Source organism: Protomyctophum parallelum (genome assembly GCF_964188405.1).
Source record: "Protomyctophum parallelum genome assembly, chromosome: 13".
Lineage (NCBI taxonomy): Eukaryota > Metazoa > Chordata > Actinopteri > Myctophiformes > Myctophidae > Protomyctophum > Protomyctophum parallelum.
In genome coordinates, this window is record NC_139708.1 from 2350908 (window position 1) to 2372030 (window position 21123).

A 21123-nucleotide genomic window follows, 5' to 3' on the forward strand; every position below is an offset into this window, starting at 1 on the left:
CATCATGCCATTAAAAAAAAAGAAACTATTTGCATCACAAAACGGATACTCAGATTGTTGAAACTAAAATCGATGCAGTCCACTTACTGAATCATTACACTCCTATGCATTACCACAACAGCAGCCCAACACAGGTAAAAGGCCATTTCAACTACCAGTATGCATGGTGCACAACTTGTAGAAATTGTGGCGAGTTAGCATTGGGATACAAGCCCTATAACATGTTTAGTTTCACTTCCCACAGTTTGTTGAGATGACATTAACCAGCACTGAGGCAAGGATTCATTTGATAAGAGCTTTATTTGAAATATTACAACATATAAAAACTACATACAATTTATTCCACATTGTGTGAATATTCCAAATACATTTAAAACCACATTTAGAAACAAGCATGGAATGGTACTGCACTGAATGTCCAACAAGGCTCAAAGCCATCATAAATGTTCCAACGCTTCATCAGGTTGTGGAACAAGGCCTAATCCATGACCTCCTCCATCTCCTGCTTCACGATTTCTGTTGGGGAAAAAGGCGATACTAATATGTATAGTTTACTTGTAACCACTCAAGAGAATTAGGTTTAGAACATATTTAACATGTAATCAACATGCTAAACATTGAAGGGCTCACCTGAGGCACTCTCTTCTTTAATCCTCTCCAAGATGCATTTCCTGATCTCTAGTCCTATGGCTCTGGACAGCGGTGGAGGCACAGCATTTCCCACCTTCAACAAAAAAAAAAGAAACCGCATGAATTGTCTGTGGCCGAGTGCATGGCAAGTTGGCAACCAACAGTCATGAGTTATTCTTCGAAATGTTTAAATGTAGCCATATAAGAATTACAGGAATAGCAACAAACTGTAGTGGAAAACCACTAAATAAAAAATCCCCATAACATTACATTAAAACCAGCAATCTTAAAAATCATGCTTTTAATTATCAAATGCTTTGTCTCTACTACCATGTAAAGTATTTATGCACCCCGCCCCCCCCCAAACAAATATTAAAATGCGGTTAGTGGACCGACGGTACCTGTCTGTGTTTGTCAAGAACGTTCCCAAAGAAGCGGTAGGTATCGGGGAATCCCTGAGAGCGAGCACACTCCCTCACACTGACCACTCTGTGCTGCTCAGGATGCAGAACACGCCCCTGAAATCAACACCCCATGTTTTATTTCAATGGTCTCAGACAACACAGACTAGGGTTAGAGAATCAGTTTGTAAGCTTACAAACTAGGACACATTTATTCTTTTTGTCAGAACTTCGTATGTGGCACCATCAATTCTTCCAAAAGCAAAGAGTATTGTATTTTAGCAAAAGGACATACAAATATTCAAGAAATTGCTTTGCATTGTAAGAAAAACATGTTAAATAGGTCACAACACCTGCTTGCCCATGGGCTCAGGGTTGGTGACCGTGGTGCTGAAGAACCCATCCCATTCCAGACGACCGTAGAGTCCAGCCCAGTGATTGTGGCGGTTCCCAGTATGAGGCAGACACCATGGGATCAGGGTGTTGAACTGCCTGTCCGCAGGGTCACATGGCACCCCTGAAACGATACAGAAAACAACCTCATCACCATCTTTCACTCATTCAGTCACTGCAATTTCATAGTTCAAGCAGGGAGATCAATTTCCATACCTCCCGCACAGGTGCAAACGCCCCTCAGTGCACCAGTGCTGCTGCGTCCATTCTTTTTATCAGGAACAAAGAAACGAAGCTTCTTTGTCATGGTGCCATCTTTGAGCCGAACCTCAAGGTTGGGCAGGTCCCTCCAGTCAGAGCCAGGGGCCAAGGGGATGTGACGCATGCGGCCCTCAACCAGAGAACTCATGTCCTGAGAACACAGAGCAGCAGTCATTGATCAGTCTACATAAAGCACATTTGCGACACTTTAACTCCTGTAAGTTGGTGTGAGGATGCCAACCTTGCAGATGTGGTCTCGGAGGATGGGTTGGTACTGTGTTCCTCTGATTTGCCTCTGGAACCAAGACTGTGGCTCCCCGTTGTAGGAGATCTCCAAGGCAGACGCTCCGTTGCGGATCTCTGGCAGGTCTGACATTGCGTCTCGGACGGTGATGGTTCTGTATATTCCTCCATTACCACTGTAGAAGGACAGATGATTTACCACTTAAACTTCTAGCGGTCCTATTCTGGGGCAAACATTAAGCGAAAACAAATGTATATTATAGTTAATTCCAGGTACCGTGTAACGTTGCTGAAGTATTTCCTGTCGTCCACTACGACGTTCAAAGAGCAGGCTCTGGGAGCAAATACATGCAGAGGCTCGGGGTAAAGAGGAAGCTTCTCCCCAGGAGCTGCAGCCAGGAAGATGGCTCTGCGGCGGGTCTGGGCGACCCCGTATTGACCAGCCTGATAGGAGGTGACCACATAGTTAATCATATTGGTATGGACTAGTAGTGTGCCTGTTGCAATAATAGAAATACCATTTAGGCGTGATTTAGCAGATGCGCTTACACAGAACTACCTAGAACATAAAACCTGGTATGATGTAAAGGGCATGAACCTAGTCAAAAGACAGCACCGATTGTTTTCTTAACAAATGTACTATGAATTAACAATAATATTAGGCAGACATCGAACCCAACCACTTACAATCTAAACCATCTAAAACACTTAAAAATAAGCAAACGACATGCATTGACGGCATCTGTGGACAAGTAAAGAATAAGTGCATATATTCGTTTATAATTGTTTTTGGGAAGGTTGGTACTTGTCACCACCAGGAGGTGTATAATTCAGACCCACCTGAAGGACACCAAATGTACACTGGTAACCCATGCGCACCAGACAGCGTAGGGTGAGCTTTAAGACCATGGAACTTTTGAAGGAGACAAAGTTCCTCACGTTCTCAAGCAGGAAGAACTTGGGTCTGTAGTAGTCACAGTAACTGCAAGACAAGGAGGAAAAACTTAAGCCTTAAAGCATTTTGCAAAAACCAGAATGCCAAGCAGTGACTATAGTCACTGTTGGGTCGAATGGTAAAACAACTTGGTCATTCCATCACAAGCTCATTAATAATTGATTACGAATCTATAAAAACTCACATACACTTAGGCAAGCTCACAACGCATTGTGATGTGGTGTGAGCTTTTAGATAACAATCTTTTGCTACTTTGTGACATTAATTACATTAATTTAGATCGTCTTATTGATCTACATGTTTTCTGCCAAACAGCGACGATATACATCTGATATATACTTGTGACTAAATCCATGTTCTAGCAACAAACCTCAGATAGGACACCACAAGGGAGTTCTTGAACATGGAGTAAGTGCGCGAGTTGAAACGGTTCATGCCACTGAAGCCCTGGCAGGGGGGGCCGCCACAAAGCATTTCCACCTCGCCTTTCTGCGGCAGCCTCTGGCCCAGAGAGTTAGTCTTCTCCCCAGACATGACTAGCTTGAGCAGAACGTTGCAGTCCTCAGTGAACACTGTGGTGCCAGGGTTGTTCAGCCTGAAGGCCTGTGCTGCAGGCTCCCACATCTCTATGGCCCAACAAGTCTCAGAGATACCTATGGGCAGATGGCATTCACCATTACACATCCAAAAGGCCCATGTACAATATTACACATGCCCAAAAAAAAATGCTACTCAAATTTGTTTGGAGTAGTGTGCAAGCATCAGAGCTCTGCGTGTTCTTAAGTGTCATTTGCCAGGAAGTGGAGCGAGCACTCACCAGCCTGGTGGAAACCTTCAGATAGCCCACCACAGCCCGAGAAGACATCCAGTGTGCGATACTTGGGTACTTTAGGCGTCTGCGATTCTTGAGCATCTGGTTTCTCCTGTGCAGTAGAGGCCTTACCTTTGCCTTTACCTGACAGACAAGTTGATTAATTTCAGGAAGCAAAACAGTTAACAGGACACTTGATGACAAACTAATCGTTCCCCCCCTTTACCTTTTCCCTTGCCCTTCCCTTTTCGAACAGCTGAGCGGGCATGGTTTGGTGGGTCTTCAAAATTCTTGGTCTTGGCATTGTAAGCCTGTGGGTGACGACAACTTCATTGGCCAAAGTTCTAGCACTCAGGTATTTAACTTTCATAATATGGTGTAGATACTCATTTTAAACCATCTACCAAAATACAGTAAATTGCAAAGCACTCAAAACCTCCTAACCGAAGAAACATCACAAGCATCACTGGAGCACCAGATCCTTACCTCAAGGAAGTAGAATCGGTCAGTTCCACCACTGGAGAAGTCCTGGACAGACTCATTGAGGTCCTCTGAATACTCGACATGACATTTGCCCAGCAGCTCCGACATGCTGACCGTCACCTCCTCATCGCTCCAGTATAGCTGGTTGACGTCAGTGTGATAACCGGCTTTCACGCCTTTGTGAGTGTTCTCAGGCCTGGAAGTAGGACGACACAATCGGAAAAGTTCAATTCACACAATATTCTCATAGGATAAAAAAAAAAAAAAAAAAAACATTTAGCAAAATGAGTAACATTTTATAGTTTCATAAAGAATTGTGGAACAGATTACAAAAGTGGAGAAACTTGCCTGTAAAACTTGTAGAGTCGCAGTTTGACCTCCGACGTGTCAGACTTGCCATTGCTGCGTCTGTGACAGAAGATCTCCTTGACGCGACCGATACGGAAGGGCTCTGGAGCGTCCTGGTTGGATCCCTTTATGTAGTCTGAGGACTTCCTATAGTACTCTGGATACAACTCTTCATCCACATCCTCCTTCCTGTGAGTACGCTTCACTGGACTGGCTGCTTTCACACTGGGAAAACGCATCACAACATGAAATTACACCGTTATTAATCGAGGGAGAGAAATACAGAGACCCTACCTACGTGGCACGTAACGCCCACCCATGGGAAGGTTTGTCCCATTCTAACTTATTAAGAGTTGAAGGCAGTGGTTCTGTCACCCAAGGACCAGCTCAAATGTCAGTGCTTCAAGTTATTGTCAGGAATACTTCCCCAGTTCCAGTTATCCGACACACCTGTCCACTGTAGGTGTGCAGAAGACTTTATTTTAAGGAATATCTCCCCAACATGCATGTTTACACAGGGACAACCTGCAAACTAAACAAAGCCCCCCGCGTCCCCCGTCCAGAACCCGTGTGAAGTGAGGGGTGCTAATTCATTAAAGTCTAACTCATGATTAGGTGATGACAAACTGGGACAAAACATTAAATTCTCTAAACAAACATTGAACTAAAGACAAACATTAAACCTGTATATAGGAGGGGCTAGCACCCCTCAAAATAGCCGGCGTCTGCACCACTCACCTGAAATTAAAGGCCTCGGGAGGCAGGTACACACTGTCTCCCACCCTGAACTGATGTCCTTTAAAGAGGGCCAGCGCATACAGAGCCTTGGAGTCACTGTCATTGTTGTCCAGGGGTTCGAATGCACGAGGAGTCTCCATTTCTTCCTTTTCTCTCATTTTAGTACAGCTGGCACAGAATCTAATAAATAAAGAACATAAACTCATACACGTTGCCACCAAAAAGACCAATAGGTTCAACAGTGTTACAGAACACCGATGCTCACCTGAACTTGGACTCTTCAGATGGCGTGAAAGTGGGCGGAGTTTCAAAACGGGAACACACTGGCTCATACCAGAACTGGTAGAAGAAGCTCTTGCCATCGTCCTCGATCACCTTCAGGTCCTCCTCCACTCCCCCCTGTTGAAAACAAACTCAATATGTAGGCTTGATATATACACGTCTTTAGTAAGTGTATCGGACCCTCTGCAATAGAGCTTTCTATGTGGCAGGCCCTGCCCTTTGCAACTCTCCCCCATTGGAGAGCTGCCAGACATTCAAGCCTGCACTGAAGTGACATTTGTTTACTCTGGCTTTTGGCAATTAGTTTGTTTATTTTTCTGTATCGTAAAGAGTCCTTGGGTTTCTTATGAGTTATATTAAGTCATGAATTGAAACAAATGTCTTAGTCATGCAACCATGATGCTCGCCAAAAGTTGTGCTGAAAGTTATTTTCAAGGAGCAACAGTCCTACAACAGAATATTAATGTAGGCTCAACCTTCAGTGCACCCGTACCTCCATAAACCAGTTGTCAGACGGAGCCTTGTACATGACACTGACTTTGCCCATCACATAGTTGAGCTGCATGTCTTCACACTCCTCCACGAGCATCAGCTCCAGTGGATCAGAGGACTCTCCCAGCACAGTGTCAGTGCCACGGTGGAACCAGTGGGCGTGGAACATCTTGCCATTATTATCCTCCCACAGGGAAGTGATTCTACAACCAACAGACACTAGTTAGAAACAATGGACAGACGCTACCTCAGGACACCAAACCAACAGACACTAGTTAGAAACAATGGACAGACCAGACGCTACCTCAGGACACCAATTAGCCTAGCCACTTTCAATCTGGTGTCCATACTTCGGGCATGCAATTATAGGTATAAGGTGAACATAGGGAAAAGGTCCTAAAGTCCTAAACTAGCAAAAATAGCTGATCTACAAGATGAGCTATATTTGAGCTTGCGTCACTGTAGTGTGACAATATAAAAATAGGGCTCAAGTGGTTATTTACAGAGATATTTCTGAAAATGTTAACATACCGTGCCAGGTAGAGGGGAATGGTTGGGTCCTCTGAAGAGACTGACACGCATTCACCCACCTCCAACACCTCGTCATTCAGACGCACTTTGTTGTAATACCTCTTCTTCCCCTCAGTCTAAGAGACGAAAAGGGGGGGGGGGGGGATAATCAGTTTCCAGGACAGAGCAGGGAAATATGTTGCAAACCAAAACTGCAGAAACAATCCATTACCTTAACCGGCTCTCCGATCCATGCTAGCTTGCTCTGGGTCTGCTTCTTTCTCTTGGACTGGGACACCTTCTTTTTCGGGGCTTTTATGGGCAGCACATCCTCTTCCTCAATCATCTCGTCATCCTCTGCCAACTTCACAGCAAGATTAGGACATCTACACACGGGGGGTGGGGGGGGGGGGAAGAAACCATTCTTTACTTATTCCAAGCCACAACCTCATCTTGAGAAGGTATGTATGGTATGAGAGATTGTCTAACCTTCTCTGTTTACAAGCCTGCTTGCTTTTCCCACTTCCTCCAAATTTGATCATGTCCTTGCAAGCTGCACACTTGCCACAGTCAGGAGCTTGGCAAACCTTAAAAATGGGACAGAACATGAGGAGCAGGACATTTTCACCTATATCTGATCCCGGAGCGGGTGCACAAAGACCCGCCCAGCACAGCAATTTGCACCGTTTAATGCAAATTGCAATGCATTTGTGTTATAAGTTTTTGTTGAATTACTTATGACAAAGTTGTAAAAGTCAACGGTATGTATGCACGCTAGCAGACAATTCACTAGTTCAGTCTTTCAATCATTTTATTTTCACAATCTGATATAGATACACCAGCTACTTTCTAAAGTTTTGATCATTCGCATGACAGATGTATGCATATGACGGTATAGTTTAATGTGACGCTTAAACTATAGTGTATTTAATTAAGATCAGGTAATTGCAATTGTGAAAATAAAATGATTGAAGACAGAACTAGTGCTAAACAGTGCTGCCGGGCAGGTCTTTGTGCAACCGCTCCGGCATTGGAAAATAAGCGACATTTTCCTCTCAACTAGCAGTCAATCAACCCTTTTAAAAAGTGACTACAACCTAGGGATGCTGCATTTTCACATACCACCATTGTACAATTACCGGTAAGTATAATATAGGGCTTTAGTGGTTAATCAGGCTATTGGATTTGGCGTCCATTCTTCGATAAGGAAAAGAAAAATACTTTTGATTATTCTGACAAACGGAACCAATTATGGCACTTACCTCACAGACACCACAGCGATGCCTCTTAATGCCTCCCTCTTTATTGATCTGATCAATCTGATCAGAGAAGAAGGTGTCAAAGATCTGGTAGACCAGTTTAGTGGTAGTGGCTCTAGTGGGCCCTTTGCTGTCCTTCTCTATCTTGGTCGGGTGGCGAATAGCCTGTCTCCTTGCAGCTCTCCTGTAGGTGTAAACAAAGCAGGCGTTTTTAGAGAACGGGCCAATAATATGGCTCATAATATTAGAGGGTGGTCCAATTATGGACCCTCGCCCTAAACAAGCCACATCAGCTTATATAGGGCCATGCAACGGGAGTAACAAGCAGACAAAACAAGACAAAGTACAGATGTATACAATGCAGAGTTTGTGTTAGAAGTCGACTGACAGTTTCAACACCATATCAAAGCGGAGAATACCCACAGAAAAATAATCACTGTTGAGTATCACCAGTGGATTGGTCTATGAACCATTTGATAAAATATATATTCAATGAGACCCCAAGTTATGAATTTGAGAATTTAAGATTAGCCCCTCTAACTGTAAATTATAATTTGAGAAAGATCTTATCTTCCTTTCCCCATTTACTTTCAATTGAGATTAAATTAACAGAAAGTGTGCATTTATTTTTTTAATCCATGAGTCACTACAACCCGTTCTTTAAATCAATCTCAATCTAATGTACCATTAGCTTTTGATTAGGTTTCTGATCATCTTTGTTGCACACATTTAATGCAATATTGGTGTGCAATGTTATTCTTTCTGGTTAACAGTTTATGATTTACATATTACATCTATACAGTTCTAGCACGAACTCTGTAGAAATGTTCCCATATGACTTGACAACCTAAACGTCACACTAAACCACAAACAGGTTGAGGATGCAGTCGCAGAGAGGCCTACCTACCAGTGCAACAGCATGCTGCATTAGGAGATGTTAGAGGAATGTTAGGGAGAACATGTACAGAAAGCAAGAAATAAAATGCATCGATTCAAAACTCTATTCAGCGACACTCTTTGCAACAACACTGCCGCTTCAAAGTTTACATACAACACTACTAGTGATTTTAGCAAAGTATGATTCTTGGCCACACACAACCCAGCTATGTACCATCTACAGTACACCAAGACAAAAACAAAACAAACCATTGGTGCTGCAATGGGGATTTCATTTTTTAAGATTAGTTTTTGGCTTTTGTGCCTTTGATAGTTACAGTGAAGACGGACTGTAGGAGAGAGGGAGAGACATGCAGCAAAGGTAGTCATGAACGGGACACGTTGTCAGGCAAGAGCCTATATGTGGCATGCGTCTGGACCACTAGGCCAGCGGGCTAGTGGTTAGATCTTTACTAGGTCACATCTCATTAAAGGGAGAAATCAAAAGGCGGTCAATGTTAGGAGGGACAGGGAGTGCTTTTACATTCACACCAGCCCATATGCAACAACTTCTTGAGTAAAAGTTGCAGTAAATGTAAACCAGGGCTCATTACCGTAATTGCACTAAGCATGTGAACATTAAAATTATATCCCTGATTACATCCGAGTAATGAGCACATAGTTGTCATATTTATCCATGAGCCCCACCTCTTGCCAAGAGTGACTCCAGCCAGCTTGATGAGATCTCTCATGCAGGGGGTAACGATGACAGGCTGCTCATCAGAGTCTCCAGCCTCATCATAACTCTCCACCTGCTCCACCACAAACTGGGCATGGCGCAGCAGCGTGTCTTCAGTGAAGCGGTTGAAGTTGAGCCCTGCAGGAGGCACTGTGGTCTGTAGGCAAGAGGGGAGCAAGAGTTTGGTCAGTGCTGTGGCAGGGCAAACATCAAGAGTTTGGTCAGTGCTGTGGCAGGGCAAACATCAAGAGTTTGGTCAGTGCTGTGGCTGGGCAAACATCAAGAGTTTGGTCAGTGCTGTGGCTGCTGTGGCTGGGCAAACATCAAGAGTTTGACTTCTTATTCTGCTCTGAACATGAGCAGAGTTTGGTCAGTGCTGGGGCTGGGAACACATCAAGTTTGACTTCTTATTCTGCTCTGAACATGAGCAGAAAGTTTATCTGCGTGCTGCTTAGCAGAAAAGGAAATTTTATTTTCGTGAACGGAAAGGACAAACGGATGACAGCTTCCTGTCTCGGATTTCGGTAGGCATCGTTCCAGACTATATAGCATTCGGAGATTGGCTACGCGAGAATAGACCAATCCTAACCTCGATCTAGAATGGCTACGCGAGAATAGACCAATCCTAACCTCGATCTTGTTAAGAAGGTCCTCATAAGAAACGTCAGGGTTCTTCTGCAGGAATTCTACCACTATCTTGCTCATGTAGATCTTTTCCTGCATCACTGCAAAGATGTAGGCATACTCCTCACTGGACTGCATCAGGATGTAGTCAGCAAAGGCTGGGGAAGAAAAGTATGGGACATCAGACACGGAAAGGCCAACCTAAATAAGACAACTCGAGAGAACATGGCATGTGTCACTACCTGTAGTGAAGCCAATTAAGGCCTTTTCTCCACCATCAAAGCCAGTGATCCACCAGGCATTGATAGGTCCAAGCTTCTTGGCAGGAACTCCACCTATCACAAAACCCATTGTATCGTCAATTAAACTTGTTTTTTGCGGTTGACCCAAAGATACCTTTGAGTCAATCACAAGGTACTGATTGACACATTTAAAACAAAAACAGTACCATCCAAGCAGGGGTTGTCATCGTAGATCGGTTTGACTACACAGCTGAAGTAGAGCTCCACATTCTTCTCAATCAATCCAGAGTCAAAAGGACAAAGATGGCCACGCTTGTCATACACACTGCAAGACACAACAGTTCATGATGCTAGATATAATGATCACAGCACCATCAGTCACAGGAAAGAAAACTACAAGATGTTGTGAGGCAGTAGTACTCACCTGAAGTTTGTGATTTTGTGCTGTGGCAGGTCTTCATAGTTCTCAAAGCCATCTTCATTTGCATCAAACAGGGAGAGGCGCTCATCAGTTAACATTTCTGGTTCATCCAGCTGTAGATGCAGACATGTTATATACAATTAAATTACACCAATTCGGATATCATTTTACAACATACAAAAGGTTTCACTCATTAGGCTGGACAGACGCATGCATGACGGCTTGACTTCAGACACTCAAGACATCCAAGTGACAAATGAGTTTAAGCATTCAGGTGGGCTCGGATATATATATATATATAATTGACCATGAATGTAGAATGTGATTTCTCACCGCATTATCAGGATCACCCTGAAATAACTTTAGGTCCGAGTCATCCAGGTACTGTCTGCAGTCTGGACATTTAGGGGGTGGTGCCTTTGGTGGGGCGGGGGGAGAAAAGAATAAGCCATACTGACAATGACAGATAATGTATATAGCATTTTTATATACATTAGCATAGGGCATTACCTTGGCTGCAGAGACTGGCTTAGTTGCTACACTCTTGGATTCTTCCACAGCCATGCTGTAGAGATAACACGTTTGTTGTTAAATCAAAAACAAAGAAAACAATGAGCCCATCCATTTTCAAAGAGCAGGACACTTACATTTCATCTGAATCCACCTTAAGACGTTTCTCTTCCCGGGAATCTTCGGAATCCTCCACCTTAAGACGTTTCTCTTCTCGAGAATCGCCTGAATCTTCCACTTCAAGGCGTTTCTCTTCAGACTGAAATATATGAGCCAGCTTATTAACTTTCAACGCTTAGTGACCTGAAATATGAGCCAGCTTGTTATTAACTTTCAATGACCTGGTATCAACTGCCAATACTTCCTCACCTCTTTAATAACTTCTTTAGCCTCTGCAACTTCTTTTTGTCCATTTGTAGCTTCTCCATTCACCTCATCTGACTTGCGCTTTTGCCTGGAAGGAATGAGATAAATATAAAAAAGTGTGGCTCAATATGGATCTCAAGACTTCATATGGCTGAAATCAATGTCGTCAACTTATTAAGCAGATAGACTTACACTTTGGAGAACATGGACAAGATGGTGGGCTGTTTCCCGCCGTTTCTTGTGACTCTTGCACTGGCAGGAGATTCTAGAAGAAAAAAATAAAGAAAAGAAACACGCACATTATTTGGTTCTACACCATCCTATGCCATTTGAGGTGCATTGTGGGAGGTGTAGTTTAGGCGAGCTTACTTTTGGAGTCAGAGTCTGCCTTGCCCCTGCGTCCCCCCTTCCCTTTGGGAGCCGAAGGGGACTTCATCGTGTCGGCTTCCTCCTGGGTGTCCATAGTTACCTCTCCGTTGTCCTCTTCCTTATGGGAGCCGTTGGTAGCAAAGCCATTGATCTTCCCGTTCTGCTCGGCGCCGTCAGCATGTGAACCGTTCTCCAACGGCAGTGCTTTCCCCAGTAAGGCCTTGACTTTGGAGAGGTAGCCCTCCTGTCAGGTGTGCACACACAGAGCATTGGGCCAATGAGCATGAGGGTTGGGATCCGGTTAAGAGGTGAGTGGAACTCTTATCATACATCCTCCATTCATTGTCATGGGAATTTGTGTAAGATCAATATACTGATTTGCTCATACACATGACATAAATTCTCCATTCATTGTTAATGTTAGAACAGAAATCTACACTATAGTTGAATATAGGAGGGGCTAGAGCTCCTCAAAAAAGGGGGTGCTCTCATTCTGGCCAATGGCACATCTCCCACACAATCACGCCGGCCAATCACAATTCACATCCTCACTTTTGTCTTCAATGTTTGTGTTTACAACAGGGGGGCAGTCAGACAGATATTTCCACTACTAAGGAAATCGGGACTTCCTGAAAGTTCATATAATGGCCTGTTGTGGCGCTGTCTGTCATTGGGCCCAAGAAAACCCATATCTCCATAGAGGCCCATGTATTTGGGCCCAACTTCACCTAGACTGCATTACCTTAATAAACATGGTCATGAATACTTTCTGCTTCTAGTCACTAGTTTAAAGTCTCATTTCTCATGTCATAATATTCTTTTTGGAAAATGATGGTCCCATTTATTTAAAAAAATTACCATAAAGTCACGTATGTTCTGAGGGCCGTGGCTACCGTTACAGTCTATGAATGAATTATCCTCTTTCAATCTGCCAAGCAAATGTTTCATAAAAATCCACCATAGACATGTTATGAGCTACTTTCTGTCAATAAAAACGAGTGCTTCCAAACTCCAACACAAATAATCTCCTGTATTGCAACTCATCCCATTATTAAAAGAAATCTAGAGTTGCAAATTGCAGCTAGGATCAGAGTATGCGAGAATGTGCAGACAGTTAACTAACCAATGAGATCTCTGAACTTTTCATCTTCTCCTCCAGGCTGGTCAGCTGTTCCTGGGCATCCACATGCAGAAAGTCCTGAACCAACTTGATCTTCTCCTTCACACGATCCTGAAAATGTGAATTTATTAACTAAAGATAGCATGTTGTGACTAGTACACACACATATAGGCTATAGCAAGCAATTATAAAATACAATATTAAAGTTAAAGATAATTACAGTATTCAGTTTAACACAGAACCCAGTTTGTGAGAAACAACGTTTGTGTTAATCATTCCAAATCCATCAACTTTACTTTGGCAGACTTTTTAAAGTATTGAAGTGGGGATCCTTTTCCATAAATAATTAAAGCTATCATTCAGGTCCCTGCACTGTCATTCATCTATCGACACATGAATTCACCTCGTCTGAAACGCCATCCTCCTCCAGCACCTGCAGCCTGTGAAAAGGAGAAACAGTCATTTTTTAAGGCTAAATACAGTTGGCATGGCCGTGTGTACCGTTAGTTTCGCCGACAAACAAAAGCCAAGTAGCGGTCATCATGTCGCAACAAACGATCAATGAGCGTCAAGTTCATTAGCGGGTGTTTGTTTTCCCGTGGCGGGGCCACTGACTGCACCGCTTGGAACCAAACTTCCTGAGTGGCGCCAATAATTCTCCCCACGTAGTTTAACCCAAACGCGCTACGTTCCTTCATAACAGTCTGATAACGATCTGATCCCGCTGTTAGTGTCACATCTCTCAGTCTGTCGCAACACTCCATGTCACTATCAAGTAGGAGCAGGCTAACGTTAGCCACAAACGGCTAACGCATGTATTGTACCCGCCAACTTAGAAGCATCGCTTTGCCGTAACAGTGGAGCCAAATGAGCCAAAGTTTAACCACAGCGTGTGATAATCATCCTAGTGCTCATCATTTGCATTGAACAACAACAACAACATGCTACATTGTGCTTTATTGTCGTTAGCATCCACAGGTTTTTACTGTACCTTTTCCTAACATCCTCAGGGAGAGACACGCAGGTCTTGGTCTGCATCGCAAAGGTCTGTCTAAACTTAACGTGGCAGAACAAAAGATAAAAGCGTGTTTTTAAAACGGGTATAAAAAACAGTGTGTTAAAATCCGGGCCGTGTTAAATGACAGCAGAGTCAGGGCTGTGTGTGGAGCAGAGACGCTATAAGCACTGGGCGCGCGGGCCGTCTTTTCGCGCGGAAACCCGGGTGTTTTTGGACCGTACCACCGCGGGCAGACAGACGGGGGCCATGTGGACTCTGGGAGGGGGAAGGTTTCATCAACACCGGCCTTAGTGGACCGTACCACCGCGGGCAGACAGACGGGGGCCATGTGGACCCTGGGAGGGGGAAGGTTTCATCAACACCGGCCTTAGCTGCACCTAAACACACATCTGCGTTATTCACTAGTGCTTTTATGGAATTAGTTTCCCATAACAAACCCCCCCCCCCGTATTATTTGGGCGGATGTGGTAGACAAATGACCAGGCGGAAGCAATCTGTTTATTTGACCAATACATACATGGTTCTTTACATTTAGCAGTTTGACCCATTGAAGTGGTTGTTTATTTCATTTATCCTCTCTATGTTGTTCTCTCTGTTGTGTTCTCGGTGGATGGTTGCGTGTGCTTTGTTTAGAAGGGTAGAACTAAGGGCTCTGTGGTGTTGCTATGTCTGACAAGCCATGCCTTGCAGAGCAATAGATCCCCACACTAGTGAATTAATAATAATAATAATGAACGAGTGAACAACATGGACTGTTGTCGACGAAATTAAACTAGAAACCAAGGCCAATTTCCAAGTTCAGCAGCTCCCCTGTATTTTACAGCTGTTTCTATCTTCAACACAAGGTGGCAGCATGTGCTCATTATTAGACATCTGAAGTCAGTTGTTTGCTTGATTAAAGAAAGACCTATAGTAAAGTGATAATAATAGACAATAATCTTGATTCATTTGATAATTTCATATCTGTAGATCTAGCCTGATCACAGCTACAATCTGTGATCAATGTATGTTGTATGTTTCTTTTATGATCATATGTATGTTTTTCCTCTGTTTTATATGTTTTTTCTGTCTTTTGTTCAATGATGAGCCTGGGAGCTGAGTTCCAAAATGTCCTATGCATTGTGCAAATGGCAAATAATGTCTATTCTATTCTACAATCTGACCCCATATCATTTCAGTCCAAAGGCCCACATTACATTATATTTGTAACTGATTTCACACTGAGCAATGGACAGCTCGTTGTCAAACATCATTAACCATATGGGTTTTATGTTGTAGCTGTGTCCTGTGTGTGTGTGTGTGTGTGTGTGTGTGTGTGTGTGTGTGTGTGTGTGTGTGTGTGTGTGTGTGTGTGTGTGTGTGTGTGTGTGTGTGTGTGTGTGTGTGTGTGTGTGTGTGTGTGTGTGTGTGTGTGTGTGTGTGTGTGTGTGTGAGGGTGTGTGTGTGTGTGTGTTTGTTTGATTGATTGATTGAAGTATTTATTAACAGATTGGAGTATTACAGTACATTTAAAGCACAACTCAATACAAAAATGTTAACTGTGGACGACACATAAAGCATTACACTTGTTTACAATAGGGTGCACCATGTTCAATTCATCATAACATTTAAAGACATATCATATACACTTTATTTGTACGTCTATTTAGACAGGTACATGGGTATCTTGGTGGTGCATCGAATCTTGTGGACCAGACCCATTGCAAGATGCTGTACTCTGTCGAGCCTGTCAAAGTGGGCAGGGGTGAGGTGGGTTCGGGGGGTGAGACCCACTAGTAGCCTGACCAGTTTGTTTTGGGAAGCCTGGAGCCTTGTTTTAAAGGCCTTTGCGGTCCTGTGGTATCAAGAGGTGCATGCATGCATAGTCAAAGAAACCTTGTACGAGGGCTCCTGTTAGGGTCTTCAGGGTGTTTTTTGTTGACCAGGGAGGAGATCCTGTATAGGAATCTTGTTCTTTGGTTGACTTTTTTGATTACGTTGGTATTAGGGATGTCCCCATACACTTTGATTACCTTGGTATTAGGGATGTCCCCATACACTTTGATTACCTTGGTATTAGGGATGTCCCCATACACTTTGATTACCTTGGTATTAGGGATGTCCCCATACACTTTGATTACCTTGGTATTAGGGATGTCCCCATACACTTTGATTACCTTGGTATTAGGGATGTCCCCATACACTTTGATTACCTTGGTATTAGGGATGTCCCCATACACTTTGATTACCTTGGTATTAGGGATGTCCCCATACACTTTGATTACCTTGGTATTAGGGATGTCCCCATACACTTTGATTACGTTGGTATTAGGGATGTCCCCATACACTTTTTTCGCTTCCGATCCGATCCCGATACCTACATTTCTGTGTTAGCCGATACCGAATACCGATACCAGTGTTGTGATCTCATGTTGTGTTTATAGATATCTATCTATATATCTCATGTTGTGTTTATAGATATCTATCTATATATCTCATGTTGTGTTTATAGCTATCTATCTATATATCTCATGTTGTGTTTATAGCTATCTATCTATATATCTCGTGTTGTGTTTATAGCAGACTCCTCACTCAAATGTGCACTTGCAGTTTGGGCAACTCCAAAGCAAACTCCACATGTCCCAACATTGTATTTACCTGCCATAGTGTCAACCCCTTACCCCTGTGTCGGATCTGTGCTTAGACTGGCATATTCACAGATACCGATATGACCGATATGACAAATAAGGGCCGATCCGATACTTTTCCCGATACAGTATCTCTACTTGGTATCAATTAGCCTATAGAGGGTTTAAGTGGTACTGAATTTGCAGCTAAAAAAAGCTAATTAATTCCTAGTGTATGACGGTCGACGGAGGACAATTTCACGATTAATTTAAATCACTGTGATTGATACGATTATTGTGAGTGTTTTTTTATCACGATAATCAATAAACTATAATAACGATTATCGGCCAATCCCTAGTGTGCATGAGTGTGTGTGTGTGTGTGTGTGTGTGTGTGTGTGTGTGTGTGTGTGAGTGTGCATGAGTGTGTGTGTGTGTGTGTGTGTGTGTGTGTGTGTGTGTGTGTGTGTGTGTGTGTGTGTGTCTGTGTGTGTGTGTGTGTGTGTCTGTGTGTGTGTGTGTGTGTGTGTGTGTGTGTGTGTGTGTGTGTGTGTGTGTGTGTGTGTGTGTGTGTGTGTGAGAGAGAGAGAGAGAGAGAGATTATGACATTATATGCTTTAAAAGTTAATTAAACATTTAAGGATATCAATGCTTACACTACTTAAATGTAACCACAAGTTTGTTCTGTCTGTGTTTAAGACTGTTTATTTCTGAATGTGCCCAAGGGCCTTGTGCTTATGTTTGGTTTCATAAGACGTTTCTTAAGCTGGCCTGTAGCCTACCATATATTATATATTATGTGTTCTCTGCTATGGACATCTTTGTGTATACAACTTCACCTACAGGTTTCAGACTGTGATGTCACATCCTGCAGGGCACTGGGAAAACTTGGCAGACTTCCCAGCACTTTCCTCCTGGGGCTGATTCAGCCAATGTTCCCACCCAGGAATCCTGGATGTCTGACAGCAGCCAGGCCCTACTCTCCCAAGGCCACTCTCTCTCTGTCAGCCTTTCCCCTCACCCCAAGCTTCCCCATGAGCCAAGAAGACGTCTCCCAGGGCCTCTTTTCACGTCTGATTTACACGTCACCGTACAGCAGTGTCGAATGCTGAAAATAGTCGACTTACAAACTCACGACGAGCTGTGGATACAGTGTTGTGAGCTTGTAGCTGTGCTATAGGCATCAGGCTCCCAGACATAAATCAGGCATCAGTCTCCTCCCAGACAACACCCCCTACCACACCCCGCTTACCCCTGCTCACTGGCTGCTGACAATCCTCTGCCCACCCCCTCCCATCATATAAATCCATTTTTTCCACACAAGCCTTAAAGCGATTGAACAATATTTTAAAAAGTGAGAGGGCCATGATTAATGGGCTGAGACACATTTTGCATGGAGCTGTCTTCATGTTGAAGCATGCACTTTTCTGACCTTGTCAGAGCATGTTTGTATTGAACACCACTTTTTTTGATTACCTCTTTGGATCCAGGCACAATACGGAGGCATCTGCAGACCCTACTCTGCAGATAATAACAATATGGAGGCGTCTGCAGACCCTACTCTGCAGACCCTACTCTGCAAAGAATAAGCTGCCGTTTATCTCCACAGATGTTATACCATACGCAGATTACGCATTCTACAGCATTCTCTCTGAACACCCTTTTTGAAGAACAACTTCAATGACAACTTGGATTATTTTGGCATTTCATTTATTTTATAAAAAAGGGAATGCAATGAACAATACGCTTATGTACCTCTATTAGTGTTTAAGATTGTACCGATTTATCACAGGCAGCGTGCTATTGAACAAACAAGACTATTGCACACAAGACAGTCCATATAATAACACATTTCATACATACTATACATAGATACATACATACTTACAAACACACAGGAATATTCATATATATGACATTAAAAAAAATCATACAAAGTTAGGCAACACAATGAAGTGATATGTACATAGAATAAAACACATATCTCCATCTGGAAAACCTGGGGGTAAAGCAGATATCAAAGCTGCCAAAGTGCTTTGCACCATTTTCTACTTGAATGTGGGGGGGGGGGGGGGGGAACTTGTATGTAAATTATAGTGAAATATAGTGAGCCCAAGTCGGTGTGTGACTGTGTGTGTGTGTGTGTGTGTGTGTGTGTGTGCGCGTGCGTGCGTGCAGGAAGGTTAGTCTAACCCAGAACATCTAACCCAGAACAACAGGAACAGGACAATGAAAACAGGACTTCCTATGGAAGGAGGACACTGTGTGTTGTAGGTCTTCAGAGAAGGAGGATGAAGCTGACCCCCCCATGAGTTGACCTGCCACCCCCCCCTCCCCCATCTCTTGCTCCCTTTGAAACCAGAGACCTCCCCCCTTATTTGTAGGGGAAATGAGGGCTTTTCAGAAAGATGAGCCGTGTTTACTCTGAACAGATCTCACGTCTTAACAGGTTTTCAACAAGGCATAATGGTCTTGTAAAAATCAAACCAGGATGCTCACAACAGACTTTGCTTACATTTGCGGTGCTTTTCTTCACAGTGAGAGTGAGAACCCCTGTTCGTCCCACTCTCTGCATGTCAATGGCAACTTAACGCTGCACAATAATGATAAATAATACTGTCAACAGTGGAGCTCTAGCCCCAAACACTTCATATTTAACATTCAGCCTTGTTTCCCCGTGAGGAAGACGCAAACAGTGAACACGTTCGTCGCTATGTTGCTACAACACAGCCGTCCCGTTAAGTCCGGACAATTGGACGACTGTCATCAAGTGAAATTTATCAGTGCTGCCGAGTCACTTCAGGAAATGTGCCTTCTGATTGAGCCTTCCTCTCAGGAAACTGTTAACATACAAAAGACAACAGTAAAAGCAAGGGGGACAATAAGGAAATAGAGTGAGTGAGGGTGTTGTTAATCATGATAGGCTGTAGCTGGAATATACCATATACATCAGCGCTTACAAATGAGTTAAATTACATTTCATGCAATATATGTAAGCAAAATACTTTTGTTTGTTGCAGTTAATCAAAGGGTTCTATGCAAGGTTACAAGGGGCATATACAGCCCTGAATTTGGGGGGTTTCTTTGTATTTTTCTTGTCTGGAGTGCATTGTTGAGTGGGGCAGTTCATTGCCCCCTATCAGCAATGAATAGGCATGCCTGATGTATACATGTACTGTATACGTGTGGGTTAGTCTGGCAGAGGGTAACAGCCATTAAAAACAAAATCACTAATTGTATACAAGTCTACAAAGTGCAAATCTGCAAGCTTTGCATTAACGCAGACCATGAAAAGGTTCACAAGAAGTCGCCATAACTCTGATGTTATGCATTTGTTATTTGGCTATTTGGCTGGTCAACATACATCTTAAAACAACATCTGTCAAGCAAGTACATCAAAATGTTTAACAAGTCAATGTTAAGATGACATTTGTAATTGGTGAGATTACCCAACAAAAGGCCATTTTCACATTTCTGAAACATCTCACCTTCAATTGTGAGTTAATTTAACCGATTCCCTCTAGAATGATTGCGCTCTCAAACCCTTGCAGCTCTCACACCCTTGCAGCTCTCACACCCTTGCAGCTCTCACACCCTTGCAGCTCTCACACCCTTGCAGCTCTCACACCCTTGCAGCTCTCACACCCTTGCAGCTCTCACACCCTTGCAAAGGGTGGATCCATTGACTATTGATTGTGAGTTCACACAATTTTTGATTGCAAGTGTACACTGTAGTGTTGTGTTTTAAAACAAGGCTGTGTTCCAGTCAGGGCTGAGGTTAACTCTCATCCGGTTTCTTAGCCACATGTCTTGTTCTATTACACACACATGCACGCACAGTCTTCTTTCTCTCACTCAGGCTCTCTCTCATATACACGCACATAGACCCACGGGTGCGTGTTTCCACCTCATTAGACGCAGGTGGTGCAGTTTTGCATGATGGGCGTGTGGTGTTCATGTTTGTTGGTGCAGTGCTCTAGAGAGCTGGAGCTTTTTAAAGGGACCAGACACCGGTCAGCAGGGCGTCCACACTTAAATATACCCCAGCAGCACAGCACGCGCAGAAACTCCTTCCTCATGTCCTTGCTGCGCAGTGTGTAGATCACTGGGTTCAGCGCTGAGTTCAGGGTGGCGACGCCAAAGAATAAGTCAGCCTTAGAGAGAATGGGGCAGTATCTCATCTTGCAGGATGAATCCACCAGGAGGAAGATAAAAGCCGGCAGCCAGCACATGATGAAGACGCCCAGGACTATAGTGACCGTTTTCAAAAGGGAGTACGTGGGGTAGTTGGTCGCCTCCTGAAAGCTGGAGCGTACAATCAGGTAGATCCTCACATAGAGGATGACGATGGAGAGCAGTATGATGCTGAAGATGGTGACCACGAAAAGGATGTATTTCTTGGAGTAGAGGGGCAACACAGCAGAGC

General features: G+C 43.6%; 2 protein-coding genes across 3 annotated transcripts in view; both read right to left on the reverse strand.

Moving 5' to 3' along the window:
• Window positions 1–287: 287 nt before the first annotated feature.
• On the reverse strand, window positions 288–14179 carry dnmt1 (DNA (cytosine-5-)-methyltransferase 1). Of its 2 annotated transcripts, XM_083779439.1 has the most exons (35): window positions 14065–14179; window positions 13477–13513; window positions 13077–13184; window positions 11954–12197; window positions 11777–11849; window positions 11588–11672; window positions 11446–11477; window positions 11356–11394; window positions 11219–11273; window positions 11042–11125; window positions 10712–10821; window positions 10494–10612; window positions 10288–10380; window positions 10052–10203; window positions 9391–9578; window positions 7810–7990; window positions 7037–7134; window positions 6780–6933; window positions 6569–6684; window positions 6039–6240; window positions 5529–5662; window positions 5264–5443; window positions 4526–4750; window positions 4181–4373; window positions 3921–4005; window positions 3701–3838; window positions 3254–3536; window positions 2769–2910; window positions 2206–2372; window positions 1927–2104; window positions 1641–1836; window positions 1385–1548; window positions 1032–1148; window positions 631–724; window positions 288–516 (listed from the first exon to the last, which is right to left on the reverse strand). In XM_083779439.1, exons 1-35 carry the CDS (start codon window positions 14109–14111, stop codon window positions 479–481), a joined length of 4551 nt encoding a protein of 1516 aa, XP_083635565.1. In that variant the 5' UTR covers window positions 14112–14179; the 3' UTR covers window positions 288–478. The 2 variants fall into 2 exon arrangements, with proteins under 2 accessions (XP_083635565.1, XP_083635564.1); XM_083779438.1 differs by having other exon boundaries at window positions 11356–11477.
• Window positions 14180–18390: 4211 nt separating this feature from the next.
• The window catches only part of s1pr2 (sphingosine-1-phosphate receptor 2), a 22608-nt gene continuing 19875 nt past the window's right edge, over window positions 18391–21123 (reverse strand). The window contains exon 2 of the mRNA XM_083779935.1: window positions 18391–21123. This exon is cut by the window's right edge and continues 732 nt beyond it. Within this exon, the coding sequence (XP_083636061.1) occupies window positions 20609–21123 (515 nt within the window). The 3' untranslated portion in view covers window positions 18391–20608.

Bases quoted from the DNA above. Each gene is read 5' to 3' on its own strand.
- dnmt1 (XM_083779438.1), bottom strand. From the start codon at position 14,111: ATGCAGACCAAGACCTGCGTGTCTCTCCCTGAGGATGTTAGGAAAAG. The intron at 11,673-11,776 runs GTAAGTCTATCT...CATTCCTTCCAG, and splicing joins TTGTCCATGTTCTCCAAAGT to GCAAAAGCGCAAGTCAGATG. The intron at 6,685-6,779 runs GTAATGGATTGT...TTCGTCTCTTAG, and splicing joins GGATCGGAGAGCCGGTTAAG to ACTGAGGGGAAGAAGAGGTA.